We start from the raw sequence: 17028 nt of genomic DNA on the forward strand, positions 1-17028 counted from the left end.
CCGCCGGTGGCTCCGCCCCCGTCGGCTCCCCCCTCGTCGGCCGCCGCCGTGAGGCCGCTGAGGCCTCAGGTGCGGGAGGCGGCCTCCCCGCAGGGCCGTACCGCAGAGCGGGAAGCGGCAGCGCCGGGTGGCAGGCCCCGCTGCCGAGCAGCGCTCGGTGCTGGAGCTTCCTGGCCCCGGGGTCTGCGGTGGTGGGGCTGGGGCTGGGGCTGGCGGGGGCGAGCAGAGCGAGGCGAAACCTTTTGTCCCGCCGCGCTGAAAGTGAGAAGAATTCTTTTTTTAAATCGGCTGATGCCGTTGTCTACACTCGGGGTTCCCGTCTTTGCCTCTGCTTAGAAAGGGAGGTAATTCAGTAATAAAAACAAACCAAAACTTTTAAATTCTTCTTCGGGGACACTTTAATTGAACATACTCTTGTCTTCATGTGATGCCATGAATTCAAGCAGGTTATCCTTAATGATTCTTTTCTGCACTAATGAAAGTTTGACATTGAACCACTGTGAGAGGGTTTTGTTTCACGTGATGTTTTGGCAAAGCTACAAAACGAGACCTGCCCAAATCCCACAAATACATGCCGAGCATAAGCACTGCATACAATAGTCACAATACTGATGTTTAAAATTTAGCGCTTGTATAATGGTTTGTAAATTTAGTAGCGTTTTTAATATTAAGTGTATTAGAATTTATTGCAGTTACTAGAATCAGCTTTTCAATGTCCTTCTAGGAGGAAGGAACAAGAGTTCTGTTTTATGGCTGCTCCAGGAAAGGTGGCAGCTTTCCGTCTGCCTCCCCTGCCAACTGTTGGAGACATCATTAAACTCTTCCGCCTTAAAGCACAGAAACAACTTTCCCAGAACTTTCTACTGGATTTGCGATTGACAGGTTAAATATTTTATTCTAATATTTTTAGCTACTATAAAACATGTGTCCTGGTTTTCTTCAGAATCCAGGTTCTAGCTAACGAGATGGTTTGCATGATGACATCTGTCAAACTAATGGCAGCTCAATGGTAAACCTGTAAAGACTTCTTTTAAAAGTAGTTTTAGCTTAGACATTGATTTTACTTGTAAATTCCTAGAAAATGTGTGTGCTTATAAATTACAGAGTAATTTTTAGGTAGAAACTATATTCCTGTATGAAATACGGGTTACTGATTGAAATGCAAAAATCCAAGCCTTAGTAGTACTTTTACCATTCAGGTACTGTTATAGTTTATAAGTTTGATTCAAAAATGAGTATTTTTTTTTGGATTATTACATATTGTAGAAAGTACTGTAACTCATTGTGCAGTTTAAGTCACTATATACTGTGGTTAGGAAGGTCATGTGTCTCAGTTTATCAGAAATGTTGTAGCTTTTTTGAACCAGTTACATTGTTCTGAACAATTTGGTTTTCTCCAGCTTCATGTCAGTAATGGGTGACAAAGCTGACACTGTTCAATCAGTGGTGAGTTTCTTTACTGTCCTAATGGTTTTGCAGTAATAAATGCAGTGCAGTTTCAAGTAGCTGATGATTCGATTACATTTGAAGATTCAGGTTGATAAAGATTTAGAATATGAATGTGAAACTTGGTTCCACTTCCTGAACAACTGGACTCTTACCCTGGAATAAAAATGTCTGCATGCATTTAGTAAAACCTTATAAGTAGACAAGCATTCAGATATTTCTTATTTTCATTGCATACTTAAGTTATACAATGAGCAGCATAATTTCTCTTAGCATCTTCTCTCCATGTTTCCTAAGGATTCCTTTGTTTCATTAGCGACATTTATAATCCTTACTTTAATCCTTAATCTGTTTTCTTGCCTGGCTGTAATACCTTCCAGTGCTGTATCATTCCACTTACATACAGGTATTTTTTCCTCACCTTTCCACTGCCCCACTTTTCTATAACTACCAGTTGCCTGTATTTTTACTTCTTACTGCTCTTACTTTACTCCAGCTCCTCCCTCATAAAATTACTCTGTACGTACTGTAATCTTGGTAGAGCTTCACTGTTTCTTCTTTACTACTTAAATTTCCTTGAAACAGAGGTACCGTAGTGAAATACTTTTATAAGGATAAGTAGTGAGACTTTAGGATGTTGAACACAAGTGCTTACTTGCAGGAGAATGGTACTGCTAGTTTACAGATGAGAGGTAATATTCTCTTTTTATTTGATTCTGTAACGAGCAACAATGTATATTAAAAACATTAAACTGAAAACAGTCTTTTTTAAATAGTTGAGCGTATCTTGTAGTGTGAAACAGATCTGAATTCTGTACAGTCTAGCAGGCTTAACTGGGATGTGTCACTGTTTGTGTCTGTTCCGAGATAAGCACACTTGTGCTTTAACAATAAACAATGAGTTTATCTTGGTGAGCTGGATCTTCTGGAGAATAATAAGGGCTTTGTGTTTTGCAGACAAGATAGTGAGACAAGCTGGCGAGCTGAAAAATGCCCATGTTTGCGAAGTGGGCCCTGGGCCAGGAGGAATTACCAGATCCATTCTCAGTGCTGGTGTTGAACAACTCCTTTTAATTGAAAAAGATGCTCGATTTATTCCAGGATTGCAGGTACCAACTGGAGCATAATTTTTATAAATGTATCCACAACATTGAATAAGAACATAGAAAGGTTCCAAGTGTCTTGTTGAGATCTCAGCATTGAAAATAGATTTGCTGCTTTGGCTTAAATCGGAGCTATCGTTTGCTTGAAGATGAAAATACACAGCATAGCAATTAATTGCTCCTCCTTTCTCATAGGCCCTTCAGGACCTGATTCTGCAACTGAATTAATGCTGAGGCCTGTCTGTTTGTTTCAGGTTGAGACGTTTAGGGTGCATTTCACCATGCAGGTGAAATAGTAGTCTGAAGGCTGAATGTAATGTCCTTTGGTCTTATTTTTCATTTTAATCCTAATAATTATGCTTTAAAGTTTATAAAATTGTGAAAGCATATCTCCAGTTAATACAATTCAATGTGGATTAACATCCAGATAAGGAAGAATAAAGCAAGCGTTTATTTTACATTTAAAAAAACCCACTCTTAAACTTCCTTTGGTTTAAAGTCAGTATGAGTTCAGAAGTCATTGTGGCATTTTTCAAATGCCATCTACTTGTGTTGCTATTTAAGTTTCCATGTTTATGGAATTTGGCTGTGTAAATCTATCAAGAAAAACAGAGTCCAAAATCTCTTCGGATTTGACTGTTTTCTTGTGCCTCTACAATCTCAGATTATAGCAATTCAAAGGGCTTTACTTATATTGCGCTGTGTCTTCTGTAGTAAATCAGCAGTGAAGATAAATAGGTAGTTCACTTGAGAAGTGCTACCATCTCTTTGTAGGACAAAACCAATGTAAGATATGAATGAAACTGCTCATATCCTTAAACCTGAATATGCATGTAACTATGTCTTTGTAGGGTTAGCCATTGATAATTTACAGTATGCCATCTTTACCTTACAAAGTATGAAACCTTCCTGTTTTCACTTTTCTTGAGTGGGTGCAAATCTGCATTTTTCTTTTAGGTTTTAAGAACTGGTTTGGGATTGGAGAGAATTTGAGATTAAATGATACTTGCTTTAGCTAACAGAGTTTTTTAAGTACTTAGACAATTTTTCTGATCTTTCCAAATGCAGCCACTACAACAGATTTCTCTGAATAAAAGTATACTTTTCAGGGTCTATAATGAGCTTGTGGTATGTAATTATCTTTACTATTCAAGTGAATTAATGTTAGTCATTATTTTTAATTAGCAACCTTCTCACAGTAGAAATAAATATGTCTGAATGAGGTTATTGAATATAAAGATGCTATAACTCGGTAATAGTGGATGTGAATGAACAAGAAATATGTTGCATCCATTAGTGTTAAATTTGGTGTTGTTTTTTTCCTTCCAAATAAGGTGATACATAACAGAATGAATCTTTCTTTTGTGATAATGTGGGTTGTAATACCTATTTTTTTTCTGGTTTCCCATTAAAAGCTCTATCAAAACCAAGTGCTTATAAAAAGGTTGAGATTTGAATAACAGAAAATGTCAGAGATTAAAATACCAATTGGGGACTATTACTTTAAAATGTCTGTTCAGATACTTATAAAATCACTGATGTAAAGCATACAGTGTTTTTCATTAACTTTTTCAGGCTGTGGTCTTTATCACAAAACTGAAGTTGGGATCCTCTTTACTGCAAAACTGAACTATAGTGAAGAACATGTGTAAACGTTTACTCTGTACACATAAACTGAGAGTCTGTCAGTTCTGTCTCGCTCTTAAAGAATCACAACCACCATATGCCCTAATAGTTGCTAGGCTGGAAAGATTTATGAGGAAAGAAAGGGTGCTCTCAGCCAGAGAGTGGATTGAGTATAGAATTCTTCCAGGAACACAATTTCATTTTTTAAACTATGCCCTTTACGTTTTCTTCGTGCCCTTTTGGTTGTGTGTGAAGAACGAGAGGATCTGTATGGTGGAGAATCATTTGGCTCGTGTGCTTGGTGCACAAGAACTCCTGGAATTGTGTTAGCTGCACACATTGGCCTTAAAATGGAGAAAGTTTCAGTGGATTTCTGAGTCTTTATTTCAAATCAGAAATATACAACTGTGATTTTCTGCTCACAAATTAAATGCAGTCCTCATTTATGTGAAGTGTGATACTCAAAAACCCCCAGATTCCTCTTGACATGAAAACCATTATTAAAAAACAATATATCATATGTTAATCCATTCTTGTGTAGGCAGCTGACTGCTTCCTCTGATGCTATTTTCTAACTTTATTGATCTTATGTTTCATCCTGTTATAGCATTTAATAACAGCTTCAAAGAAAGATTTGACAAATCATGGCAGATTAGTGAATTTGTATGCCCTATAATTGCTAGTGTAATGCTGAAAAATCTGTTAAGTGGTTTGGAGTTGAGGTTAGATTTATTTTTTCTATTTGGAAATAATTGCATTTAAAACATGTAGGAACACTTAGGTTTTAGTTAAGCTTTTTTTAGTACTCTACACAAAATTTAGCTTTTTTCATGGTAAAAAAAACTTTTACTCAAAAAAATTTTGTGAACAGTATGAGAAAGCAGTGCTTTCCTTTGACTTAGAGACCTGCGAAAGCTGTTTGTGCCCCTGAGCATATAAATACGATTCAGATTGAAGATGGAACTAACAATGGTGAGCAGTTTATTTCAGCAGTTAAGCCACTGGCACTTAACTGTTTATGAATTAGGATTTCTGTGCAAAAGCAAAATTGTTCTTTAAGCCATTTTTCATTGTTCTAACTTGGGAACAATAAATATTCCCAGATGTCATCTTTGTAGAAGTTGACTTAGCTTTTGAATTGTGCTGTTTGTGCATAGTTTCATACTGTAAGAGAAAAGATTGGTACAACACTAAAAAACTTAAGTAACTTTGATTGTGTAAACTGACACCAGAAATGAAAGAATTGGTCATCAAACCACAGCCGGTTCTGAGTTTACATTTCAGCCTTTATTAAATACTAGATGACCTGCAGAAGTGGGATAAAGAAGTTGACAACAGAGTGGATTTTGTAATGTCTAAAAAGATGCAAATTTTTGAGATTTTTCTCTACTGCTAGGTACTCATTCCCTCATTTTTGGGAACTGCTTGGTTTTTCATGGTGTGAGTTCAGACTACTACAGGGAGTATTAAGAGAATCTTTTCCCCCTTTTTTATGTAAAAGAAAAAAATGACTAAATATTTCTGCAGCCTTGTATCACATATGGCTAAAATTGGATAATAGACCCTACAGCTGCAAGGGGGACAAACAACAGGAGCCTTGTTTCCATAGGTAATGGATCTAAAAACTTTTCAAAACCTGCTGCTTGCATTATTACTTAAATCAGGTGGGGTCCTGTTAGTGTTAATTGTCCTTGTTGACGAGACTCTTAGTCTTTTCAAGTTTAAATTCCCTATTAAGAATTCCACAGCTGTGAATAATAAGCATTTACAGAATCACACATTAAACTTTTTTTGGTAGTGTTTGCTTTTTGAAAGTAAATACTTAGTAATAGTGTGCTCAGTTTTAACTGCTATTGTGCTTTTTTATGTATTGAAGATAAATATGTAGCAATGGTTTCATTCCTGCTGTGGCTGAAACTGGCAATCAGTTTGGTTAATACTCACTGTGAATTCTGCTTGCTTGCTTACAAACAGATGTTATCTGAAGCAGCTCCAGGAAAAGTGCGTATTGTTCATGGCGATATCCTGACATATAAGATGGAGAAGGTTTTTCCAAAGCACTTAAAAAAGAACTGGGAAGATGGTTAGTATTTTGATTTGGTTTATTTCATTTTTAAGGCTTCTGAGTCAGTCTTAAGTGTGGTGATACAGTTGGAGTTCACTCAGTGCAGGTGTTAATCAATTCTGATACTTTTTGAAGGTAAGAAGAGAGAGGCGAGCTAACTTTCTTCCTTTCTAGAAGGAAACAGAGAATCATCTTCTAAGACAAATCAGCGGAATTTGCATGACATTCACCTTAGTCAACAGTGAGGAGCTTTGCAGTTATTAACCTTAAGAGTGTCTTGACTGTACAATAATGACTCTAGGAAAGTATAAAAGCAAATCAAATGTTATACTTTCTTCCCAGCTTCTTCCTCTTTTTGAAGAAGCCAGAAGCCACCACTGCTATTATTCCACTGAAGAAATTTCTGTAACTTGCTTTGAAACTTTTAGGAAATTTGTCCTCAAAAACTGAGTTTTCTCATTGCTTTGGTTTCAGGTAGATATCTTTGGCAAGAGTAGAATCTAATCAGAGATTTGGTGGTTTGTTGTTTTGGGGTTTGTTTTTGTGGTGGGTTTGTTTTTTTTTTCAAATCTGAGGTTCTCACAGGACTCAATTTCATCTCCCTGTTAAAACATGTAATATTAGATAAATCAGAGATGACCTCCCAGTCCCCTTTTCCACATTGCTTAATTTAAGGTAGAGTCACTGTCTGCAGTGCCTGAAGAACAGTTAAACTGCTTTCTGACTTAGGACATAAAAGACCATGCCGCATTATGTTCACCTTGAAAAATTCTATGCTGTATTTGCCTCATTGCAAAAGGTAATTGCTTCATGAAACAGAACTATGAGCAAATACATGTGTGAAGGTGTAGTGCAGCTTTTAAAAATTTACCTTTCTTGAATGTACATATAAGTCATTGTTGTCTTTGGAGCTAACTGATTAAAGGTAAGATACAGTTTTTCTGTATTATTGTCATATGAAAATCTGAAAAGCTGGTGGGTATCAGAAAGATACTTAGCCATCTCTGAGGTATGTGTAATATCACAAATATACTAGAAATACCACAGCCTAAAAAGTGCATAAGTAAAGTGTGCCAGAAAACCAGCTTGAATTTGATATTCTCATCTCTTATTCATGTTACTAAATGCTGTAATATCTAAGAAACAACATACTTGCTTTTCTTTTGTCTGCTTCTATTGCACTCCTGCTTAGACATAAGGATCCCTGGTAATGAAATGCCTGCTTTGTGTTGTAGAACACATACATACTGATATGATCCATAGCTGAATAATACATATTGCTTCTTATGGGTAAGTCTTGTACTTGCTCTAAGACCTTTTGATTTCAGAGGACTCAACACAGAAGGAGAGCTCTGTACAGTTTGAGCTAGGTGATTGTTTGGGGAATTATGAAAACTCAGTAAAATGTCCTGGGAGGAATGTGTTGGACAGAAGGTTGAGTGCGGCTAGTTACTGTGTACCTAATAGTCATAGTTTAAAATCATGGAAACACTGTTGTAGTTTTGTTGTTGTTACAGTTTTGCTATTCTGGAGGAGCTCAGCTGAAATCTGGGGATCAGCTGAAAATCAGCTGAAAGCTACTGATTTTATTCAAATGTAAATGAGAACCAAACCTAACCACTTTTTTGCAACTAATTACTGAGAATAGTAACACAGTTTTGTCAGTGTAAGACAAGTATAAATGGAAAGGCATAATTTTGGCATGGCATGATAAAAATTGTTTTCATATTTTAAATCTAGGTTGATATGCACATCTCTTTCTCACTTATGTGTTCTTTCATGGCAAAATCTTATCCAAACCTTTTTAACAGTTGTTTTTCTTCCATCAAATGTTAACAGAGCCACCAAATATACATATCATTGGGAATCTGCCTTTCAGTGTTTCCACTCCTCTAATCATCAAATGGCTTGAAAATGTTTCCAAAAAGGATGGACCTTTTATTTATGGCAGGACACAGATGACATTGACTTTTCAGAAGGAAGTTGCAGAGGTAAGATGTCAGTGTTTTCCCAAAATTTTACAGATGCTCAATTGACAAAACTTTGTTTACGTGTAACCTTTTGTTTAAAAGTACAAAACCAATCTTAGTTGGCTTTAAAAAGAGAGGAAAGAGTTGGCTCAATTTTTAGGTTTTGTGGCTATAAATTATGAATTTTAATGTTGAGTTAATCATCTGCTTTGATCCTTTCACAGCACATAAATATTATTGTTTTAAAATTTCTTATGGAGGGATATATTTCCTTACGGTACTTATCTGACTTCAGAAGACAACAGATTATTTTTGACATGAATAGATTCCACAGCACTCTTCTGTTTTTAAATATCTTCTCTCACAGTCATTCATGCACCATTTCATCAGTTGGTTTTTCCTTGCGTTTCAGTCATCTCAAGACATATAGTTATTTCCTTGCCCTCTTAATTAAAAATAATTTTTAAAAAAGAAGACACCTTCCTTGAAATAAGGAAAAATGGAAGGTTAACATTATTTCCAGTTGTGATTAAACACAAAACGCGGAGTGTTTCTCAAGACCGTGGAAACTGACTGGCTTTTTTGCACGAGACTTGGTGTAAGAATTATTAATGGATTGCTGCCAGTCTTGTGTGTGTAAAAAGGCATCATTTGAGTTCTGTCACAGCAAGTCCAAGAGCAAATTGAGATTTTAAAGGCCAAACTGATCTGCTATGTAGTAGTGCTAGTTCTAGATCAGTTGATACTCTAGATCAGTTGATATTAGGTTGACTTACTCCACAGTGCTTTCAGACTTAACGGCTTATTTCTGTTGCCATTGCATGAAACAACATAGAGGTTGGAAGACTTTTTGGTTTGTATTTATGAAAGCAGTAGGGCTTCTTATCAGCATCTCAGTATGGCTCCTTACCAGCATCTCACTTCCTTTCAAAAAAAAAAAAAAAAAAAAGAATTGCACATCAGTCTGAAAACTGAATTTCCATCTAATTACTCCAGTGTTCGTAAATACCTGGTTTTCTGTGTGCAAAATAGATGTGTGTGTTTTAATTTTACTCTTTCAAAGTAAAAATTCTAATAGGAACATTTTGCTGTGGGTTTTTTGGTATGTAGATTAGCAATAATTATATACGCAAGTAGCATGTCTGCTGTTGTTTTTGGGGGTGATAGAAAAGCATATTGTGCTGTCATTACTCTAGCCCTGCAATCAAGATTCAAGACAAGTACTGAAGTATTTCCAGTAGGTGGCTCTAGAGAACACCAGGGACAAACATTTGGTATGAAATAAGCTAGATTTCTTAATTCAGTTCTGAGCTCATGTGGTTTCAGGCATTAAAAAAATCCAGATCTGTTTTCCAGAAGGACTTTGTGGATAAGAATTTTTACCTTGCCCCAAATGCCTCAGTGCTTCACCTCAAATCTGTCATCTGGGCTGGGTACTTCCTGGCCCACTTCCATTAAAATGAGTCATATTTCAGTTTAAATAGAACATCTTTGTCAGTCTCTGATTTTGAGTAAAACTAGGCAGAGTAGTTTGCCTGAACATCTCTGCCAACATGATCTGCAGGCTGGGAGGTGGGGTGCTAAACTGTTAGATATCTGGAAGACAGGCGTGTTAGAAGAGCAGAATACTTAATCATTTGGTATATAACACTGCTGTCTATTTAGAACACTAGGCAAAAGGTGCTAATAAAGTGGAAAATAATTCAGATTTTTGAGCAGCAAACAGAAGAAAAATTACCATTATGTTTTCATAACTGATATAGGATAAATATAAATACTTATGTTCTAAAAGAAAGTTGGTTTGCAGAAAGTGACTTGTGTACTAACATGTGTTTAATATTACTTTATATGGTCAGCTTTGCCAGTCTAATTGTTTGAGTAGGTTAATTCCTGTGACAGATTTTGCAGATTCAGTGATAATGGGGTTTTGATACATGTTAATGAAAACCACAATTGTATGGTATAGCTTACTGAAGAATAAACCAAATAGTTGTTCCTGAGGTGGTCATTGAGAGTGGTAAATAGTGAGGAGCATTAGAAGAGTTGTCAAGTACCACCTTGATTGTATTCCAGGTTAGGTTTCAGAATCTTTGTTTTGCTTCGTGCCTTGCTGAAATTGTTATAGCAGATGTAAAAATGTTACCTAGTTAGTTGAACTCCAGTGTGGTTTACTTAGTGCAGTTTCAGATGCTCTCTATATCTTTAAAGTAAGAACAAAGAAAATTTTGAGAACTGAGGGGAAAAAACCCTACAAAAATAGGTTAGGTGACAGAAGTATGGGGACAAACTTTCTAGCAGGGCCTGCTGCAATAGTGCAAGGGGTAATGGTTTTAAACTAAAAGAGGGCGGATTTAGACTAGATGTGAGGAAAAAAATTTTTACAACGAGGGTGATAAAACATGGGAACAGGTTGCTCAGAGGGGTGGTAGATGTCCCATCCCTGGAAACTTTCAAGGTCATGTTGGACGGGGCTCTGAGCAACCTGATCTAGTTGAAGGTGTTCCAGCTCATTGCATGGGGGGGTAGACTAGATGACATTTAAAGATCCCTTCCAACCCAAACTATTCTATGATTCTATTCTGGAGTATATTCTCAGCATTTTTGTGTTCCTTGAGCAGTGCTGTACACAGGTATGTTCCTGCTGATGTGTTTGAAATGGTTTAAGATGTTACTGCCCAGAGGTGGATGTTGTTAAGTTGTCCTTTCTGGAGCTGAGAAGCAGGAACTAATTGCCTGAGACTTGTTAGATTGTTTTTGTGGAAAGTAAAGACTGGCTTATTTGAATTGGCATTAGAAGGACTACAAGTGTTGTCATTAGGTCTGTTTCATTTCCACTGCAGAGGTTAAGGAAGTGCATATCTGATTGCATTGTTAGACTTTGCAACCTATTTTTTTTCAGAGAATAATAACAATGGTGGATAGATAATTTTTTTAATAGGTTTCCTCTGAAACAATAATGAAGGCAGTTTTAATGCTGATGTAGGCAAAAAGAATCACTGAGCTTTCTTTCTGAAATGTCGTTGAAAAGTATTTTATTTGCTCTATGCTGAGACTTAAACTGCCTTTCAGGAGAGTTGTTTAAAAAAAAAAACCAACTTTAGCAATAGGTTTAGTTTTATTTTTCACAGTTTGTTTTATTAAGCATGGCAGCATTTCATGAGTAGGGTTTTCATCTGAAGGTATGTGATGTACAGATATTAGCAGATATGCAGTTGGTTTTCATCTTTTATTTTTTATAAGGTAGTGGTAACTAAAACCAGGAATCTTCAAAATTCTACTTCTGCATAGTTAGTGTAATGCCTTTCACCATTTGACACTTGTTTTACTGGGTGCTTTTTTATGTTTAAATTTTGTTTGTGCTAGCAAAACACAGAGAACATGTTTCTTGCCAGGTCATTAAAGTGTAGAAAAACTCTGCCCAGGCTACTTTTTTGATAATCTTTGTAAGAAATTTCTTGGGAAAACCAGAGAATTACCAAACTGAGCTTTATGTATTAGATGCTCTTACTGTTAGGTATTCTAAATTTATGTAAAGTAGATCCAGCTTCCTTGCATGTATTGTAAGCGAAGACTAGTTAATAACAAAGAAATTTTGGTTTTATCTGACTTTGAGTTTTTGGAGCTTTGTTTCATCTTGAAGGGGAAAAATAGTAATATTTGATACAGAAACAGCGGAAGGAAAGGATGTGAGAATACTGTCAGCTGGTGTTATGTTTGTTTTGAATCCTGCAGTCAAAATAGTTTTAGTTTTCTTTTGTGCCCATACAAAATTCTTTTGACATTCATTAAGTTCTGCAGAAGTTCAAGGAGCTCCTTTTCATGTGCATTTGATTGCAGGACTGAGGTTGTAAATTAGCATGGCATCTTAGTGAAATGGTGCTACATTGGAGAAAAAAATTCTAGATGAACTAGGCATAAACTTTGATATGAGTTCTTAACAATTTATTTTTTTTTTAATTTCTTTGCCTTTGATTTTACTGAAAATCAAGCTTTAAAATAACTGACGACTTGGTCAATTCAGTTTCACTGATTTACATGTTTCGATTCTTCAATAGAGGCTTACAGCTAATCCAGGAGGTAAGCAACGTAGCAGACTGTCCATCATGTCTCAGCATCTCTGCACTGTTGAAAACTGTTTCATAATTCCAGGTCAAGCCTTTGTACCAAAGCCAGAGGTAAGTTTTGATGTATTTCTTTGGGTTTTTTGTTAATCTGTCAGTCAAGCAATATATCTGATTTTGAGTAAGGAACACAGTTGGGTGCTCTAGTTCAATATCTCCATACTATGAAGTGGAGTCATGTGATATTCCTGTAAATGAAGCATACTTCCTTCAAAGGGCGCTTTTCTTTTTGGTTCCTCAGAACTTGGCTTTGACCTTCAAGGCTATCTGCAAGATCAGAGTACTACTTTGGGTGTTTCTGGAGAAGGAGATTAGGATTTAATGACCGGATAGTCCACTAGGATTGTAGTGTCTTTGGAAAGCCTGCTGTTTTACAGTTTGCATTTATAAACAGTTTGGGAATTGTGCCTAGAAAATTTGATAGGTCTTTTGAAAGACCCTGATAAATAAAAGCCTTTCATTTGTCATCTTTGTCAAAGATATCTAATTTTACTGTGTCTATAATCTTTACGTTTCACCCTACTCAGCTTTAGCATATTTAACTCCCTCCTATTCGCTGTAGCACTTTGTCACCTACATCCCACTGCCTGTTTAAAAAAGTAACAATCTTTTCTCCCTCCTATCTGCTCTTGAGTGAGTAGAGGAGAACAGTCTCTTTGCTGTCCTCTTATCTACTGCCACTGGTTTTTATTAATAGCCATTATGATTACAGAAATCAAGAATTAGTAAATTAAACTGCATTTTGGACAAGATTTTTTTTGTTAAAATGTGTGCCTGACACTAAGTGGGGTCTGTTTCCTCTGAATTCACATGGAAGTCTAGTGTTCTGGTTCAGAAATGAACTTCCAGCATCTGAAAGATCCTCTTAAACTGGTTGGTTCGATTCATCAATACGTCTCCCTTCCCCCTTATCGCAGTCTCTCTCTGGGTCTTTTTACTCTTCAGGCTTATCTCCTAAGAACCTTTGGAAGGTCATTGTCTCTCTTTATCACAATGAATTTTAAGGCCTCTACCTGGGCATATTCTGATGATGATTTAAAATTCTGTTACTATTTTTTGAACAAGTAATTGTTCAAACATGTTAAATTATTAGTTGTGACAGCAGTCTGTTGTGAAGAAAAATAACCATGCTTAAGACATGTTATTTTTTGCTTTGCATTTTTGGGTTGGGGTTCTTCGGTGGTTTTTCTTCCTGTGTCCTAGCTGAATGAAAAATAATTTCAGGATGTCATTTTACTGTCAAATATGTGAAATAGTGTTCAGTAAGGCTAAAATTCCAGTTTTGTGGTGGTGGTTTCTCAATGGTGGATACAATTTGAGGCCATAGTAGAGCTAGTGTAGTCAAAAGTCTTGTGCAGATTGTGTCTCAGAATTGGGAAGCTATAACTGATATTCCCATTTTCCTGTACTGAAAAGGCCGTAGTTGACTGAGAGAGAGGTAACTCAGAGTTGTGACAAATGTCTTAGTACAAGCAAATCCTACAGTCTGTTGGTGCTCTCTTGAATAAAAAAGGCAGTCCTACTAAAGGCAAGCATATTTTTATTTAATATATTTCTTTGAGTTAAAACAAGTATTGCTTATATAGCAAAAGCAGAAAGTACAAATTTTTCAGACAGACCTGTTCTCACTATATTTTGTTTCCTTCAAACTCCTGTTGTAGATTGATCTTCTGTTTTGTCCTTGTTCTTTTAGCCATAGACTGACATGGTTTTAGATATTACTGTTTCTGACAGAATCTTCGTTTTCTTGGAAAGCTCTTGCAGCATATTGTGAATGAAGTGGCTAAGTGCTTCATTTCGTTTTCATAGGCATACAAGGAAATTCAGGTACTTCTGTATAAAGTTTTAGGAAGAAAAATTTGCTGCTTATGTAACCGATGAATACCTCATTTTGCTCATAATATGCAGTTACTATCTTTTTCTTATGCCCTCCTGTGAAAATGCCTTTGGTTCTTACTTTACAAATGTTAGTTTTAATTCACATACATAGCAATGATCACAGCTTAGTGTCATGTCAAACCACTTACTAAAGGTGGAGATGCATGTTTTTGGGAATGAGTTGTCTACTTTATTTGCCCAATGAATTAATATTATTTGAGATATAAAAGACTATTGGTTTATGGAATGGAATGGTGCTGCACAGCGTTGTGTCTAAGCAAAGAAAACTTGGCTTTTTGGTCATAGTTCAGTCTTTCCAATACCAAATAACTGCTGATACTAGCATTAGGAATTGTCCAAAACAAGCTTCTTAATGGATACATAGGAAACTCAAAATGGCTACGTAACAGTGGTAATACAAGCAAGATGTAATTCCGTTCTATGTATATTCGAATAAAGACTCTTTACATATTAGATGCATAAAACATTCCATTTTCTCAAATGCTGTAACAGAAGATCTTACTTTTTCCAACAAACTGTAGGTATAATGTTAAGGCCCCTTCATACTGTTTTAGTAAACTTCAGGTTAATAATATGGGAAATGAAAGTTGTATATAAATATGCAAAATAAAGAGCAGTTGGTTTTGTTGAAAGACTCATCCAGCATTATTGTATTCCTAAATTTAAAGGCCTGTATCATACTCCTTCTCCATTCCCTTACACATGCTAGCAAATTACCATCAATTTGATTCTCATTTAGGGAAGCGTTTAGATAGAACATACTCTGCCAATGACAATACAAAACAAAATCTGTGTGGTGAAAGAAAAGGTTAAAGGATCTAAGATTATTAATCAAAATAAGGGAGTTAAGAAAATAAATTTAGACAAAGAAGCTGTCTCTTCATCACCATTGTATATTACATTTTACAGTAATAGAATACATGGGAGCGGGCCTGAAACAGACCCGACAGGAATAATTACAAGGACTTACAAAGTTCTTTTAGAAGGCCAGAAATGTAGAAGACAATAAATGGTAGCTGTGTGATTTGAGCTGTTAAAAGCTACTTTGAAGAAGTGTAAGCCAGAAGGCTTCCAGATTTTTCTGGAACACAGATAATTTACTTTGTATCCTGTGTCTTACAGTTTGCAGGTGTTTTCATAGTCATGGTTACATTTCTGTTGTATCACTCGTCAAATCTAACATTCATTGTGTAATGATAGATTAGCAGCAATTGGTGAATGCTGAGTAGACATTTCTTTAACAATAATAAATGAAACCCACAGCAGGTGGCAGTTTGGGGCGGGAGAGCCATTTTTGGCAAGATCTGAATGGTACTGCTGATTCTTCAGCCTGATATGCAGAATATACAATGCAGCTAAGGTTTGGGTCTGGGAGTTTTTGTTGTGGTTTTTTGCTTTGTTTTGGTGTTTGTGTGTGTGTTTTTTGTTTTTTTGTTGGTTTTGGTGTGGGGGGTTTTTTTGTTTGTTTTTTTTTTTTAAGAAATCTAGTTACCAAGGCAATTTAGAACTGAAAATGGAAGGCAGATGTGTCTGCTATTTAAAAACCATTGAATTGGGCTTCTTGGACAAAGAGTGGTTGGGGTTTTTTCCCTGCATCATGACTAAAATAAAGATAAAAATGTAAAATACACTATAAAACATTATATGTTATTGATAGCCTGATTTGCTAAATAGAAGGCAGTTAGTTTTTAAGCATCTTTGCTGTAACAAGCCATCAGTACATTAATTATTCTGTCAGTTATGTTTTAAAATAGTTACTTTTTCTTCAATAAATGTTACTTGGAAAGTCAAAAAGAATGGTTTGAAAAATCAACACAAAAAAGTACTTTTGTAGCAGACTTAAGCATTGTTTCCTTCTTCATTCTTTTTGTGGATACCGCTATAAATGAAATACCTTGCTTAAACATAACTACAACCCAGATGCAAGAAAAGTGCTATATGTTATACATTCTTTGAAATAATCAAACTACACTTAGCACAAAAAAAGCTTCAACAGATAGAAGTAACTGTATTTTATACATAGTCCTTCAGGTTGTAACCTGCGTTGCTCTCCTGCTCCGTGGATGGAAAATGGTGCTGCTTTGGACGGTAAATCCATGCTCCTTGCTGCTTTTCAAAACAGGAAGTGCAGAAGATTACACCTGCAATAAGCAGAAACGCTGCTGAAATGAATCCTGTATAAACTGCTCCTCCTGGTTCATGTTTACTGCTCTCTGGAATGGTCTGGTCCAGAAAATTTGAAATAATTTCCCTCGTGTACCAGGATGTTGGTACTAATCCAAAGATTCCTGCAAGAATGAAGCAGACTCCTCCAGCAAAACAAGCATGACTCTTGCTGTCAGGGTCCCCTCCCAACTTTGTGCATTTCATTCCAACTGTAGTGATGCAGATCCCAAAGGCTGATAGGATACAAGACAGTACCATGGTGGTCCGTGCAGCCTGGATGTAGATGGGGAGAGAGAGAACGGAGTATTTCAGGGTACAGCTAAACATCCCAGTGCTGTACCATGTGCAGTCCATCCAAAGCCCTTGCATCTGGGTTATAGCTGTTATGATATTTGAACCAACATCTGCATTTACCTTCCAGTTGGGTAGCAAGGTGGCGGTGATATCTCCAAAAACACCAAACAAGGCCAGAATAAAAGCAAAGAACTGCAGACTTGCTGATGCCATGATGATATCTGCTGTCACCTTTTGTCTGCCTGTTTTTCTCTTGTAAATGAGTGTAACTGGTTGGTAGCTTCGTAGCCAAGGCTGTAGCCCTCTGTGTAATAGGGAGGAGGGGGGGGAGGAGAAGT

The 17028-nt window shown here is 36.4% G+C and overlaps 2 protein-coding genes across 4 annotated transcripts in view; one reads left to right on the top strand and one right to left on the bottom strand.

Moving 5' to 3' along the window:
* TFB1M (transcription factor B1, mitochondrial) overlaps positions 1-17028 on the top strand; it is a 26979-nt gene that overhangs the window by 464 nt on the left and 9487 nt on the right. For 2 of the 3 annotated variants that reach the window (XM_010581868.1, XM_010581867.1), the window contains exons 2-6: positions 725-882; positions 2404-2555; positions 6150-6258; positions 8080-8231; positions 12266-12385. In XM_010581868.1, the coding sequence (XP_010580170.1) occupies positions 750-882; positions 2404-2555; positions 6150-6258; positions 8080-8231; positions 12266-12385 (666 nt within the window). In that variant the 5' untranslated portion in view covers positions 725-749. Of the gene's footprint in view, positions 1-305; positions 345-724; positions 883-2403; positions 2556-6149; positions 6259-8079; positions 8232-12265; positions 12386-17028 lie in introns of those variants that run through there. The other variant, XM_010581869.1, reaches the window with a different exon arrangement.
* The window catches only part of CLDN20 (claudin 20), a 1430-nt gene continuing 145 nt past the window's right edge, over positions 15744-17028 (bottom strand). Inside the window, exon 1 of the mRNA XM_010581866.1 lies at positions 15744-17028. This exon is cut by the window's right edge and continues 145 nt beyond it. Coding sequence (XP_010580168.1) covers positions 16244-16903 — 660 coding nt within the window. The 5' untranslated portion in view covers positions 16904-17028 and the 3' untranslated portion in view covers positions 15744-16243.

Source organism: Haliaeetus leucocephalus, unplaced genomic scaffold, assembly GCF_000737465.1.
Source record: "Haliaeetus leucocephalus isolate CR32 unplaced genomic scaffold, Haliaeetus_leucocephalus-4.0 Scaffold819, whole genome shotgun sequence".
NCBI classification, from domain to species: domain Eukaryota; kingdom Metazoa; phylum Chordata; class Aves; order Accipitriformes; family Accipitridae; genus Haliaeetus; species Haliaeetus leucocephalus.